Below are 14,750 nucleotides of genomic sequence, written 5' to 3'. Positions count from 1 at the left end.
CCCATTCACTGATTGAGACAAGAGTGTCATGAACTTCATGCCTCCACTAGACTTGAACCATAATCCTTCCTATCTCAGCCTCCTGGGTAGCTTCTGTGACATCATCAGCTGTGATGTATGAAACAAGTTTTGTTTCTCCATTCTCCATCAAAAAATCTTTATGCTATTGATTCCTGTAGGCAGGTCTTTAGAAAGGAAATCCATTCATTTCTTCTTTCAAGTCAGTCTTAAAGACAGTTGTTTAAGATATGCATGACAAATTTAAAAAAGAGAACAAAGACAGTAAACATATTTTTATTTTATAAGGCAGATTTTAACTCTGAATATTTACGAAGAGGATTTTTGAATGGCATCATACTTAAATCTGTGACATTTTTCTCATGAGAAATTTGTGTAAAAATTAAACAAATTGGCTGTACACATATACATACACATATATATATGTATATATTTAATGAAAGAGAAATGCCAGAAAACAAACAGCAGTCAAGCCATTTCATTGAATTGTACATTGTAGCACAAATTATTTTCTTTTTTCCCCGTGTTGGGAGTAGCCTGCCAGGGCCTGATGATTTATTTAAATGGAGGGAATTTTTATAGCCCTAACATATTAACATCCTTTATTAACTTTTTTCTTTTGTGGCTGAATAAGACACAAAGCTTCAGCTTTCCCAGGAAACACACACACTCCATTGCCAGGCATCTGCTCGATTTAAAGACCTAGAATTCATGGATCTTTTTTGTTTTGTTTTGTTTTTTACACAACAAATATATTAGTTTCTCTTTCTTCATGAGCACATTTGGGGCATATATGTTAAGAGGAATGCCTACAGCTTTTTTATCTTGCATCTGTTCTCAGAGCCTCACTTGCTTTCCATGATCAAAAATACTACCCAAGCCCATGGCTCAGGAACACCTGCTCTCTCCCTCCTGCCATCTTTCTCTAGACACATGATCCTCCTGGGGAAGCTGTAATGATGTCCAAAGGAATGACTCAAACAGAGCTGGATGTAGAATCCAGGTAAGCGGCTTCACAACTATCTAAATAACTCAAATTGCAGCTTCATTTCCCAAGTAAAAGCCAGAATTCTCAGTATATTTCTTAAAGAGGCCCAGAGAAGGACAACAGCATAATTTTATTATAATAAATTTACTTTATTATTATTAATTTACTTTAATATTTATGTATCATTATTTTACTTTATTGTGATAATAGAGATGATGTACAGAGGGGTTATATTTACATGAGAGCTTGTTTAATTTTTCCCAGTATATCTTCAGGATAGGGCCCCAAAAGAATATTTAGAGTCTTTAAGGAAAGAAAAAGAAAAGAAAAGACACTCCATTTATTCCAGAACAGAGAAACAACCAGAATGCCAGGCAGTTTAGAACTTTTTTTTCAGACTTTTTGCTGTGTTTTTTTCCCCAAGTAATGTTTTATAGAAGGATTTATTATTATGACCTGACTTAGATTAAGCTAATACTGCTATTTTAATATATGCCTTCTTGAGTATGCATGAATTGTAAGATGCAACAAATACAGGTAAAAGAAAATGCCTAGCTCTGTTTTACAAAGAGAAGGAAAAGCATTGCAATAATTTCTTGGTCTAGATAGGTATATTAAACAATTGGTTATCTGTGTTTTATAATCTAGTATGTAAATCCATTTTAAGGCTATTTAAGATAAACTTTAATAATATACATCAGATCCTAGTGGTGTTTTAAGAACTAGGAAACATCTTTCTTTGTTTCTGTGTTCTTTTCTTTCTGTCCAGTTTGCTCATTTGTCTGTCTCTGGGAGTGTAGAGGAACACAGAACTTAAGAGAAAAAGAGTGAAAAAGTGTAGCAGTGGTGCTCACTGGATACTATGTTGAAAGTGAACTACACAACTTTCAGTGAGATGGAAGGGAAGGACTGGGAGACAGTGAAGGAAGGATGACACTGTACAAAGGGAAATGTACTCACTACCTGACTTAATGCAACTGTAGACCCTCTGTACATCACCTTTAAAATAACAATACATTTAAAAATAATTAGGAAAATTAAGATGGGTACTTGTGGCTCACCTCTGTAATCCTAGTTACTCAGAAGCTGAGAACTGAGGATCATGAATCAAAACCAGCCAGAGCAGAAAAGTCCATGAAACTCTTGTCTCCAATTAAGCAGCAAAAAAGCACAAGTGGACCTGTGTATTAAATGGTGGTAGAACATCATCCTTGAGCAAAATACCAACAAGAGAGCTGAGTTCAGGTCCCAATACCAGTACAAAATAAATAAATAAATAAACAAATAAAAAATGAAAATTAAAAGGTCTCATTCCTTTTTCTCACTATTCTGGTTCAAAAATTATTTTTAATTTGGTTTCCCTATGTCCCAGCTCCAAAGCACCCCCATGCACTGCACCCCTTTTCCAAAAATATTCTCAAGTATCTTGTACCAAAGGAGGAAGACAAAAGATGATGGAGTTGAGGGAAAGTTCTGAAGAAGTGGTTTGGGCTCCTATTTTTTCTTTTCTTTTCTTTTCTTTCTTTCTTTTTTTTGTCAGTTGTGGAGTGTGAACTCTGGGCCTGGCACTCTCCCTCAGCTCTTCAGCTCAAGGCTAGCGCTCTACCACTTGAGCCACAACACCATTTTCGGCTTTTTTTTTCTGCTTATATGGTGCTGTGGAATCGAACCCAGGGCCTCATGCATGCAAGGCAAGCGCTCTACCACTGAGCCACCTTCCCATGGGCTCCTATTTCAAAGGAACTTTATGTTGAAATTTTGGGGGCATTTAATACCAAGAGTGAGATGGCTTCTATTAGAATATATCATAATTACAAAATACACACAGAGAGATATAATGAGCCATATTGTTCTAATCACCAACTTAGTGTAAAGCAGTTAGTTCTTGGAAATCATTCTCCTCTACTGTCTCATCTTCTTCACCTCCAGAGGAAGAAGACAGAGAAGCAGCAAGATCGCTCTGCCGTAGAGGTGAGCTCTGAAACCTCACGACTTCTAATTCTTCTTCTTCCTCTTCTTCTTTCTCTGGCTTGCTGTCATCCACAGCTGAGATCATAGAGAGAAAGGATAGGTTTCATCGTATTGGTGAGAAAGAAACTGAGAAAGGACACTTTGAACTTGGCAGTCCAGCAAAAGGTATCTAGTACCACCAATCAATATGCAAGAAAGCAGAGCCCAAATTCATTCTCAAGTATATCCTTCCAATGACTGTTCTTTACCTTATTTCCAAGCCCACTGTAGTTCATCCACATAAGTTGGTTTTTCTGAAACCTCACTTGCTGGGTTTAGAGGACGAGCATACAAGGCAATGTGCACTATTGCACAGAATGCTCAATCCCTCTCAGATCAAATATGTAACACAGTACTGTCCTTATTCTACCCATAATGTACAGGGTTGGTGAAGGATTTGGGACATGGAAGAATTCTAGGCCTTTTCTCCATAGGGCATAGAAGTTCATGATCAAATCTGAGTCCTGAATTTTATCCATGTGTTCAAGGTACTAACAGTTCAGGAAGAAAGCTGAGCTTCTAAGTTTTTCCACTTGGATCTGTGCATGCAGTATGTACATTCACGCTATATGATCATTTCTTGGCTCTCTGGGCATAAGAGCAGATGGCATATAAAATTCAATTTTTTGTTGGCTCTGTTAATTGGATGAAAAATGGTAAATGATAATATACTGTGTTTAGTATATATAGATAGCCTAGTTGTGTGTGTGTGTGTGTGTGTGTGTGTGTGTGTGTGTATGGCTGGTCATTATGACATACAGTTAAGCTATCTATCTGAAGAAACAAGCCAATTGTCAGAATTTAGTAATTTGTCTCTTTAAGCAAAGAAATGCTATTTTTCCAGAGAGCTAAAGTGATATATTTGATCTGTTATTAGATTGATATGTGAATGGATATCAGTCTTTTTGATCTGTAATTTAACTTCAATACAACTGTAGTTCATACTAATAATAATGATTACACAATGCAATTTAGAGAGATGGAGGAGAACCATGGAAGAGGTGACATTGATTAGATGCATTATTCCTATAAACTGATGTATAATTGAAACCCCTCTGTATTACTTAAAGGACATATATTTTAACTTAAAAATTAAAAAAAAATGAAAATGTGAAGATGATACAGCTAAAGTAAATCACTGCAACAATTCACATGAGATTTTAGTAATGGTATATGCAAAGTCAGCTAACTTTTCACACTGCATTCTAACACCTATACATGAAAAAGAAGGTATCAAGGAAGAAGCCATCTGAGAGGCAGGCAAACTAATCTTAACAATTAGGTTAGAACATTGTGAGAGCACTCACCTTAAAATTTACCTTAGTTCTATTAGTATTCCATATGTAAAGGTTTCTGGCACAGATTTTGGCTCATAAAATGATAAGCCTTTTAATACTGTCCTCTAATTTAATAAAAGAAGCTCATTGAAAATGACTTTCAGCAACCAGCTAATTCCAGTCAGGCAGGCCGTGGATAATTCTAAAGACAGCATGCGACCTTCACAATATCTCATTTGCCTGAATATATATATAAAATTAGGTGAGCGGGAATGTGGCCTAATGACCATGATAATAATTGTAGTTACTTTTAGTTGAATTGTTTCTCTGTGTTGATCACCCTAGTAGGCACTTTACATTTATTTTTTATTGCACTCACTAAGCCTATTACTGGATTTAATGGACTGATGGACCCTGTGCTCTTAGATGCTAGATTCACCCAGGTCCACATGACAGTACTTGGTGGTAGACACAGGTAGAACCTCAAATCTCTTTAGTGCCTCTGAGTCAGAGCTCCTTCTCCGTGGTTGGCCCATTCTGTTTATTTTGTCTTTTCAGATAGCAACACTTTGCCATCACAGGTACAACCATCAGAGCTGATCTGGAAGCCTTGCTGGCAGCTGCATTCATAGCCCCCTAAATAGTGGATGCAGAGCTGGGCACAGCAGGAGTCTCCGTTCTTACATTCATCAACATCTGAAAGAGAAAGGATAAGTCTGCTATGGCAGAAACAGGAATTTAACCAACACACTGAAGCTATGAGATGCCTCATTTCCAAATTAACACTGCTTCCCTTGATCGTCCATTGTTGAAGTCGCCCAGTGCAGAGATTGAAGAGAACAGGAAAATAATGAGACACACTGTGTGAGTGTTTCTTGGATGCTTCTTCTATGCCTGTTGTTTATTTTAAAGGAATGTAAATAATCTCCAAATGTATTTAGAAGTAGAAGAAAAAGAGATCCAGCAGATTATTCCATTTTAAACAGTCAGGGGAGTGAACAGACAGAGAATTTAAAGAACAAAAAGACAGATTGATAAAGAAGAGCCAAACAATTCATTTAGTAACCATGTGACAGCTGCAAAACGGAGACAGACCCAGATTCCAAAATGTGTTTGTTCTAATACTTCAGATCAAAGAGTGTTCCCTGAAAAAGTTCTACTCTCACAGAATCCTGAAGAAAAGCAGTTACTTCAGTTCTGAGACTAGGAAGGATATTTATTCTAAATATTATGCTTCAATTAAGTTATAAAATATTTTCAGAGCATTTGCTCAGAGCATTTTCAGAGCATTTGAGGATCTGATGGAGACAAATAAGGCCTGGGGTTTTATTCTAACTTTGCCATCACTACTGTGGAATGTCCTGCCAGGTCAGTACATATTGTTCAAATGATGATCTTTAAGTCTACTTCAGTATTTTTATTCTAGAACTCTGAGATTTGGAATATTTTTCCTTAAGACCTAACTGCCTTGGGAAATATCAAAAATCAGGAGAAGATTTCAACATGAAATGACTCAGCCAAACAGTACATGTGGCTTTTGAAGAGACCATTGCTAACATAATGAGTAAAGTTTTTTTTCAGACACTTCCATCTACTGCTCTCAGGCTGGGCACTTGGGAACTGTGCAGTCAAGATTTTTGACTCTAAGCCTTCTGCCTCAATTCAATAATCTGTTTTTCTGGGTTTACAGCAAATCCTATTGCTGTATCCTATTGCTCCATAACTACAAGAGCAGCCACAGATTAGAAACAAACAAACAACAACAAAAAAGTTTGGTGTCTCAACTTTGGAAAAGATACCAACTCAAGGAAATGAAGACATGGGATAGGAAGGAAAGAAAATGCAGTCAATTATAGTAAAGACATCAGCACAACCATGTTCATTGCAGCACTATTCACCTGGGCTTATGGCAGAAGCACAGATGCACCTCAATGGACAAATGGATCAAAAAATGATCCCCACACACACATTGGAATTTCATTCATCTTTTGGAAAAAATGATACTATACCATTATACTATACCAGTAAGAAAATGGAAAGAAAAACTTAGAAAACATTATATTAAAATAAGCCAGATCCAGAAAACAAAGGCTGGACTTGTAGTAGATAGAATGTACCTATAAATATACAAGTAAACAAGTTGGGCCATGTGCAAGTAGCTACAAATGAATTAACTGAAGTATAAGAAACTCACCGGAGAACTCAAATTGCATAATCTTTTAGAAAGACTAGATCAAAACCCAAGAAAATCAACACTAGGAAAGGGGTGCTTGCCAAGGTGGAAGGGCAAGGAGGGAAGGAAAGATGAATGACGGGGGAAACGTGGGGAGCATGCAGTCAAGAACTCATTGTGTAGATCACAAACTAAGAAAAGTAAGAGAAGGGCTAGGTCAAAGGGGAGGGTGTTGAAGGGATAACACAAATCAAGACGCATTGTATTCATAAACTGCTTCATTGTAGGCACCTCCTTTGTAGAACTACTTAAATAAAAACAATTAAAGAATGCGGTTAGTCAAGGTGAGAAGGCCACTATGAAATATCTAAATGAAGGTCATCTGGACACAACCAGGCTCCTTCAAAATGTCATAAGCAGGAAGACTAATCAAATTCTGGAAGACTGACATGTTGAATTGATACTTCTTAAGGATAATTAAAACTATAATAATAAATATGAATAAAATTAAACATTAGAAAAAATATCCAAAGGTATTTGTCTTCCCCCCTACATCAAACTTTCCTTTGTCTCTTACATTAAATTGCAAAGACATAGAGGTTTAAAATTTTTGATAAGACAATAAAAATCATCCCCTCTAAAAATCTTTTTTTTCCCTTCAATTTCCAAATTTAAAAAAGTTCTTCTCAAGTGCCAAAACCTTCAGACTTATCAGCCTCAGTGAAGAGGAAAACTACATTGCATAATTCAAAAATAAATCTCTCTGTCTGGCTGTTATTTTACGATCCATTTTGGATTCTCCTCCATTTTTATTGCTTTCAGGGTATTTCTAACTATTCTCACATCCACAGTCTTCAAAAGTCTTCTGAAAAGTCATTCTAAGTCTTTCTTAAAATTTCTTGTCCCTTCAAATGCTTATGTGTACTGTTTTCTGTCTTTCCTTTTAAGGTCTTCCTTGCTGAGGGTTTTTTTTTTTTTTTTTTTTTTGTGAATCGAAGGGCTTGAACTCTGGGCCTGGACGCTGACCCTCAGCATTTCAGCTCAAGGCGCAAGCCCTCTACCACTTGAGCCACAGTGCCACTTCTGGTGTTTCGGTGGTTTATTGAAGATAAGCATCTCGCAGACTTTCCTGCTTGGGCTGGCTTTGAACTGGGACCCTCAGATCTCAACCTCCTAAGTAGCTAGGATTACAGGTGTGAGCTACTGGCACCTTGCTGAATTTTTTTTATTGCTTATTTTACTCTTTTAATTTCCCTTCTTTCTGATGGTCATATTTTACCTACATTGGCCAATCTGAACCATACTACATTTTTTACCTACATGAAAGTTTAGTGCAAATCAGAGAGAGAACACTGATTTTAATCAGGCAAAACAATTGGATGTTTCAACTTTGATTTTAGAAAAGCATTAAAATAAAAAATTTCATTATTTCTATCTGTCAGCCATATAATCACTGACTAAATCTCCAAAGATTAAAAATGAGGAAAAATACTTTTTGTATAACCAAACTATTGCTAAATTTAGAGGTTTGTTGCTTTCTATCTGATATTTGCATTTTGTATAGCTACCTTTCAAATTATGTTTTCCATGTGTCTCTAGGTCTCAGTGCCAACAAGTCTTGGCATTTTAGGTTTTGCATTTCGGTCAGAACTGATTGATCACTTGAATATTGGCTGACATTTTTTACACTTCTGTGGGTATTCTCATATTTTAGAAAATAGTTGATATTGAAATAAGCTTGAAATTCTTTAATATCTTTCATGCTTAAGTGTTTCAAAAAAAGCATCCAGGACTTTAATTTGTTCCCAGGCAAATAAGCCAAATATGGTTCTATGCACTCCAAATGAATCATTGCACAAGAATGAATATTTGGTTTTGGGAATAAGTATTATTGTTGGAAAATGAAATAAACTTGAACCATAAGCAATGTAACATTGTCATGTTGACTGCTGAAATCTTATAAATATTCAATTTTCTGCATTTTGACCCTGGCAGATGCTATATTTTTTTCTAGCTGTAAATAAGAACTTCACTGAATTGTACTTTTTAAAGAATAAAGGAAGTTACCAAATTACAAATTGCAAAGAGAGAGTTTAGAAAAATTTCAGTTTTTCTTATCAAATGAGGAGCAGAAAGAAGGAAAGAAAGGAGGAAGGAAGAAAGAAAGGAAATTATCTTTCCATAAATGTATACATTAGCAGGGTAGGAAAAGAATTATACACACAGAGGTAAGGAAATCAATTTGTTTTTGGTAAGTTAACCATTGCAGACTGACAGCAAGCCACTAATCCATATTGAATTAAGAATGATAAGTAATGGCATCATTTTGGCTTACATAATTTATGAAACCATATTACTGCAAAATTTCTTGAGATTTAGTCTCTGTTGCCACAATGCCAAGACTAGAAAAGAAATCCCAAATGCTTAATACATGAAATTTTATCTCTCTTCAAATTATTTTCCATTGTACTGAGTAACATGAAATGGACGAAAAGTGCTTTTTAGTCTTCCTATTATAGTTTCAAGAGAGTAAAAATAAAACATCACAAAAGAAAGAAAATATGGTATCAGAATTCCTGAATGATGACAAATCATTATTTGGGGTCTTGATAATGTCCTTTGAGCCAGAGAGCATGACAATGTGGCATAATTCTATCCCTATGTATAGCTTCATTTTTTTCAGATCTAAATTAAACATTCATTATGAGGAAGGGCCAGAGAGGAGATTTATTTTTCTCATTGTACCAAATGGCATAAAAGTTACTAATATTTTGGGAGAACTAGAGGTTTAGCTTGGATTATCCAGAGAACAATTACCTTTTAGAGTTTTCTTCTGGAATAGAGTTATTGGTCATGTAAGAGGTGAATATTCATTCCACAGCATTATGTGCTTAGAAACCAAATGCACCTGATTTGGTTTCTGCTTGTAGTAGGAAGTGAGATGCATGGTAACGTGTTGTTGTATGGCAAATTGTATCCAATCACTAGCCAGACCTTAGACTGGTTTCCTGTGACGAAACTAGCAAGCCTCTGTATTTTGTTGAAATGTGTTTAGGCTCCTTAATTTGAACTTAAATACCTAAGTGTAAAGATATTTTTTTTTGGCCAAATAACCTTCTTTTCACATTATCAACCAGCCAGAGACACTGTTCAATCACGTTCTCCTGGATTTTGAGGTATGTGGCTGATATGATAGCAAAAAGCACTAAGATAACAAGGCTAAATGAGTTGAGGCAACTTTTGAATGAACATGACATTTACTAAACATTACCTATGCATGTTTTTGCATCAGAATCCAGCTGGTGTCCATGGTTACAGGAAAAACATGGCCCTCCAATCCCAGGTTCACAGTACTGAGAACATCCACCATTGTCCTTCTTACAGCTATTGACAATTTCCAACTCAATCCCTATCCAAAAGAAGCAAGAGTGTATGACATAACACCAGAGTTAGCATAACAACAGAGAAAACTGAACACATGTCAACTTGGGCATACTTTCTCTTGTGAGAGGAAGACCAACTTTATTGAAAATTTATCAAAACTTGGTGCCTATAAAGGAAAAGTCTGAGGGCTATAAGCATTGTAAATGTCTACACCATATTAAAATATTAATGAATCTACGAGTGGTGTAGATTTCTATCTGTTAATAGATTAATAACTAAGTGATGCAGAATGGAAACATTGAGTCTCCCAGTGGCTATTAAACATGTATCCTAAAGATCATGTACCCTAGAGAATTCTTAGGATATATATATATATATATATATATATATATACACATGTATGTGTATGTATGTATATACATATAGATTTCCTATGGTTACCACCTTTTCAGGACAAGAATCAGAATGTCTGGACGTCTGAAGAATTTCATTCAGGCTTCTCTCATTTCTGCTTGTGATACTGCATTGGTAATTTAAACATATATATAAATGGTACTATAATAACTCATTAAAAATAAATGGGATTATCACAAGGCAATAGTCAGATCTGTAACACCCTAGTAGAAGCAAGTTGAGATTCTGGATTCTAAATCTAGATGATACATGACAACTTACTGCTATACATTATAAAATAAATATCAAACTTAAATAGAAACGATCCCAGTTGCTTCTCACCGGCAATGCATGTATTATTGTTGGACCAATAAAATATCTGGAACTTATGTTACATTCTAGTATACACTTTGTAAGGAGAAGATCTTATGTAATCATCCCAGATTGTGAACTTTCTAATTTCTATTCACAAGATAAGTGAGAACTAATTCATAGCACACTGTGAGGAATGAGTGGCTAACTATGAAGTATTTTGTGACCATTTCAGAAGAAATTGCATAAATACAAAATTGTATTTTCTAGGAAAAAGTCAAAGCAAGTATCCTAAAGTGCAATTGTTAGACAGGCATACAATTAGTGGTTAAATATTACCATGCATTAAAAAGATTTATGCTGCCTGCAGGCTCTTAAACATCTCAACATACGAGCTCATGAAGAAAGTTGGTACTTAGTTAGCAAATATTGTAGTCTTGTTATAGCTTCAGAAAGAACTTTGTCAAAGGGAACTAAATATAACAAATAGACTCCTATCCAATTTGCTCAACTCTAGGGCAAATTGCTTTTCCAAGTAAATTCTATAGAAAGCCTGTACTCATTAAATCATTAGCAGCCAATGTCCCTCTTTCATAATAACTGAGAATGAACCTGTCAAGTTGCAAGATGTATTATTTCATACATGTGCAAAATATGCTCCTTTACTAGATCTCTGGTGATGTTTAAAAACCAACTATTATTCAAAAAGAAAATAATCTGCATTTTTTCTCTCTCAGAACGAATTCCTTAAGGCATTCAGAAAGACTAACTTGAGAAGAAGTTGTATTTTAATTACTAGTTGATTTCCTCCCATATTATTTAGTTTGCTCTTTAAAAGGCAAACATCACTGTAGCAAACTGCAGTCTTTGCATAGTAGAAATGTGGCTGTAAGAAACATAGACATACAACCATGGAATGAGTAAAATCATTCTCATGAAGGAGTCCAGGTGGGAATGCAAAACTGTCTTATGTCCTATTGCCTTAATTCTTCTTTGAGTTACTTCCAATAAAGAGGCATGCAATGGATAAGAACACAGCAGAAAGTTGTTCTCAAGCTAAAAGAATCTAATTCAAGCCTCAGTACTGTAACTCACTGGTACTATGGGGCTTTTTGGCTTCAGCACTGTGGACAGTTTAACTAAGATGTGAGAAAGTGGGCAGAGCATCTTTGGGGCTGAGACTCACAATTCACTATTCCCTTTTGGTCCTATCCATTTGCAGTGATTACCAGTCTTGCAAGTACAGTTACTGAGTGCATAGTTTGTTCACATGTAATTAGAAGAAGAGGAGTTGGACATATAAGAAATTCACATAGAGGTGGATCAGAGATGGAGAGCAAAGGTAGAAAGGTGTAGTAAGGTAGAAGGGAAGATATGGACCACTGTGCCTTGAGCACATTAACAAGGGCCTTGAGCATATTAACATCTTAACATATTCCTAATTATGAGCACATTGAATTGTACAGCTAAATCTAGGCAAGGAAGACAGCGAAGACTGGAGGACAGAGATCATAACTGTGTGAAGATTAAAGGTAGTGGGATGAGGCAAAGAAAAGCAATGCAGAAGAAGTTGCTTAAAGAGGTCTGATGAAAAAGGATGCATGTTTTTCCATACATGTGCAAGCTAGAGTTAGCTTACAAACTCATAAGTAAATATGTTGCATGATATGCAAATATATATAAATGTATTAACTGAAATACAGTAGATTCAAGGGAGATCTCAGATAGTGTAATTCCTTAGAAAGTCAAATTCGAAGTTCAGCAAACTAAAACAGGAAGTGGGTCCTCAGAAGGGGTGGTATAGGAGGGGCTCAAGGGGAAAGGGATAGAAGAATGAAGGGCAGAGGGGAAGAATGTGGACAAGAATTCAATGTGTGCCCTGAAAAATTAAGAAGAGTGAAGAATGGAGTTGGGTAGGGGAGGGATGGGTAAGGGCACTGAAAGGGATAACACTGATCAGGATGTATTATATTCACCAACTGCTTCGTTACATGTCAACTCCTTTGCACAATTACCTAAAGATAGTTTTTTAAAAAGAGGAATAGCAGTGAGAGAAAGAGGAAGAAGGCCAGCAAGGAAGATACGTATGGGCATGCAATATGTCAGGAGTGGTAGTACAAAGGGTACACTCTGTACCACCGTTGGCTACTGGTAGTTCTTTTTCCTTGCATTTCCCATTGAAGTTTTAGTGTGTAGTAAGCATTGCAGGACAGAGGTGACAGAAGAAGAGAGAAGCTTCACAAAGAAGAACACTGTAGGTGCAGGTGAGGCACAGGTCAGAAGATCTGATGATCAGCGAAGGTGGCTGGCTTTCCCAGCCCCCATCCTTCCTTTAGGATGCTTTCTCAAGATATTCACCGCTGCTGTGTCTACGTATAAAGTGTCACACAATTCCTGGGCTGTGAATGTTGCCACTTATGGTAACAGTGTTTCCCATCAGCTCCAAGCTCAAAGCCGGTATGGCAGGAACATGTGAAAACTCCCACTGAGTTGATACAGGACGACTGCAGAGAGGAGCCCTTCAGCGCACTCATTTATATCTGCCCAGAGAGAGACACAGCAGCTACATCTTTGCAATTCTGAGGAAGACTTGCTTGAACTATGAAAATCAACCAACTCTTCTTCAACAAACCCTTAAAGTGTACTGTGACAATAAATACCACTTAGGCTCTCTATTTTTTTTGTGTAGAGAAGGAATCTGTCAATAAAGCAACAATTTAGACCTGGCTCCAGTGTTGGCCAGATGCCATAAAATACTTCAACTAAAAGCCAGTGATATCTGTTAACTGGGAAAAGGGGAGAAAAGATCTGGTCAAGATGCATTGTAGACGTGAATGGACACGTGGTATAGAAACTCATTTGTTTAACTATTTAAAGGTGCAAAGCAATTGCTTAGGAAAAAAAGACAAAAAAACCCAGACCAAATCTATCTTCTACTGCTGCAAGTAGAAATCATTTGAAGATGTATTTTAGAATATTTATCACATTCTTAATAAATGTTAGCATATTCCTCTTTTAAACGAGGTAGTATGTGTTTAGTCACTGGTAAGGCAGAGTTTGAGCCTTTATGTGGCTGTTACTAGGTAGGATATGTAACCCCTGGTTCTTTGTCTCTCTGTCTCTCTCCACCTATGGTCACTTCTATTCCACGTGACTCTAGATTTGTGTCTCAGATGATCCTTGTCCCTTCCTTGTAAATGGATGGGTCTTATCTTCATTTCCTTTCTACAAGTGTCTCAGCATTTTGCCATCCAGCACGCATTTATACAATTTTTGTAAAATCCTCAACATAAAGCAGTTTGGGAATAGACTTTTCTAGAAATAAACTATTAAAATTCAAATTCAAAAACATGTTGGTGATCTATTTATCTGTCCCTCCCACACCTGTCATCTACCTATCTACTTCCCTCTCTAATTTGATCCATTTTCAACAAATATTCAACAAGATTTCATTTTATCTCTTTCCTTCTCCCAGGTACTGCTGGGAAGGTTCCCTGGTATCAGAAAAGCAAAGCAAAAATGTTCTCTGTCAGAATACTGTAGTTTAAAAAATCCATAGACATATTTTATCCTAGTTCTGACTTAGAAAAAATAAAACCAATTTCTCACTAATATTACACCTAATTTCTTTTTCAATTCCTCGAAATGTTTATCAGTCCCCTAAGTCCAGAAACATTTTGGTATTTTCATCATTAATCCAAATATAAACTTTCTCATTTCATGAAAATGTCATGATAAAAATGAAGGATTCAGAGATTTCTGAGAAGTTATTAAAACAAAAGCTGTCCCCCAGGAATGGGCTTAATTTATCAGTGTTGGTCATGGAATAATTCATCACTTTCATCCTTGAACTGAAGGATGTCTGTTTTGCTATTTCTAGGAAAGAAAAATATGTAACCTTGCATTTATTGAGTCTCTTTCTTTTTTAGTTTAATTATTGCTGACTTCTAAGAGCATTCATTTGCACACACTTGCTTTTCAAAGATTATTTCCACCTTTTGTAGCCTATAATCAAAAACTCCCTGTGTGGTTACAGAAGGTTTCGAAATATTAATTCTGGAACCCAATTCAGAATATTAAAAAACACCCAGAAAACAAAAAGCATTAATTCTGAAATGACAGTAGGGCATTAAAAAATTCAAACTAAGAATTTCACTGAGTTTTTATAATATTATAAAAATACCTTTTGGAATGA

General features: G+C 36.0%; 1 protein-coding gene across 1 annotated transcript in view; it reads right to left on the bottom strand.

Moving 5' to 3' along the window:
• Positions 1-2,870: 2,870 nt before the first annotated feature.
• Positions 2,871-14,750, bottom strand: part of LOC105985557 (EGF-like and EMI domain-containing protein 1) — a 468,949-nt gene continuing 457,069 nt past the window's right edge. Inside the window, 5 exon segments of the mRNA XM_013016148.1 lie at positions 2,871-3,052; positions 4,867-4,989; positions 9,738-9,875; positions 12,975-13,057; positions 13,059-13,095. Of these exon segments, the coding sequence (XP_012871602.1) occupies positions 2,871-3,052; positions 4,867-4,989; positions 9,738-9,875; positions 12,975-13,057; positions 13,059-13,095 (563 nt within the window).

This window comes from Dipodomys ordii, unplaced genomic scaffold, assembly GCF_000151885.1.
Source record: "Dipodomys ordii isolate 6190 unplaced genomic scaffold, Dord_2.0 Scaffold30, whole genome shotgun sequence".
Taxonomy (NCBI): domain Eukaryota; kingdom Metazoa; phylum Chordata; class Mammalia; order Rodentia; family Heteromyidae; genus Dipodomys; species Dipodomys ordii.
Note: the sequence above shows the minus strand (reverse complement) of the source record. Positions and strands in the feature narration are given on the sequence as shown.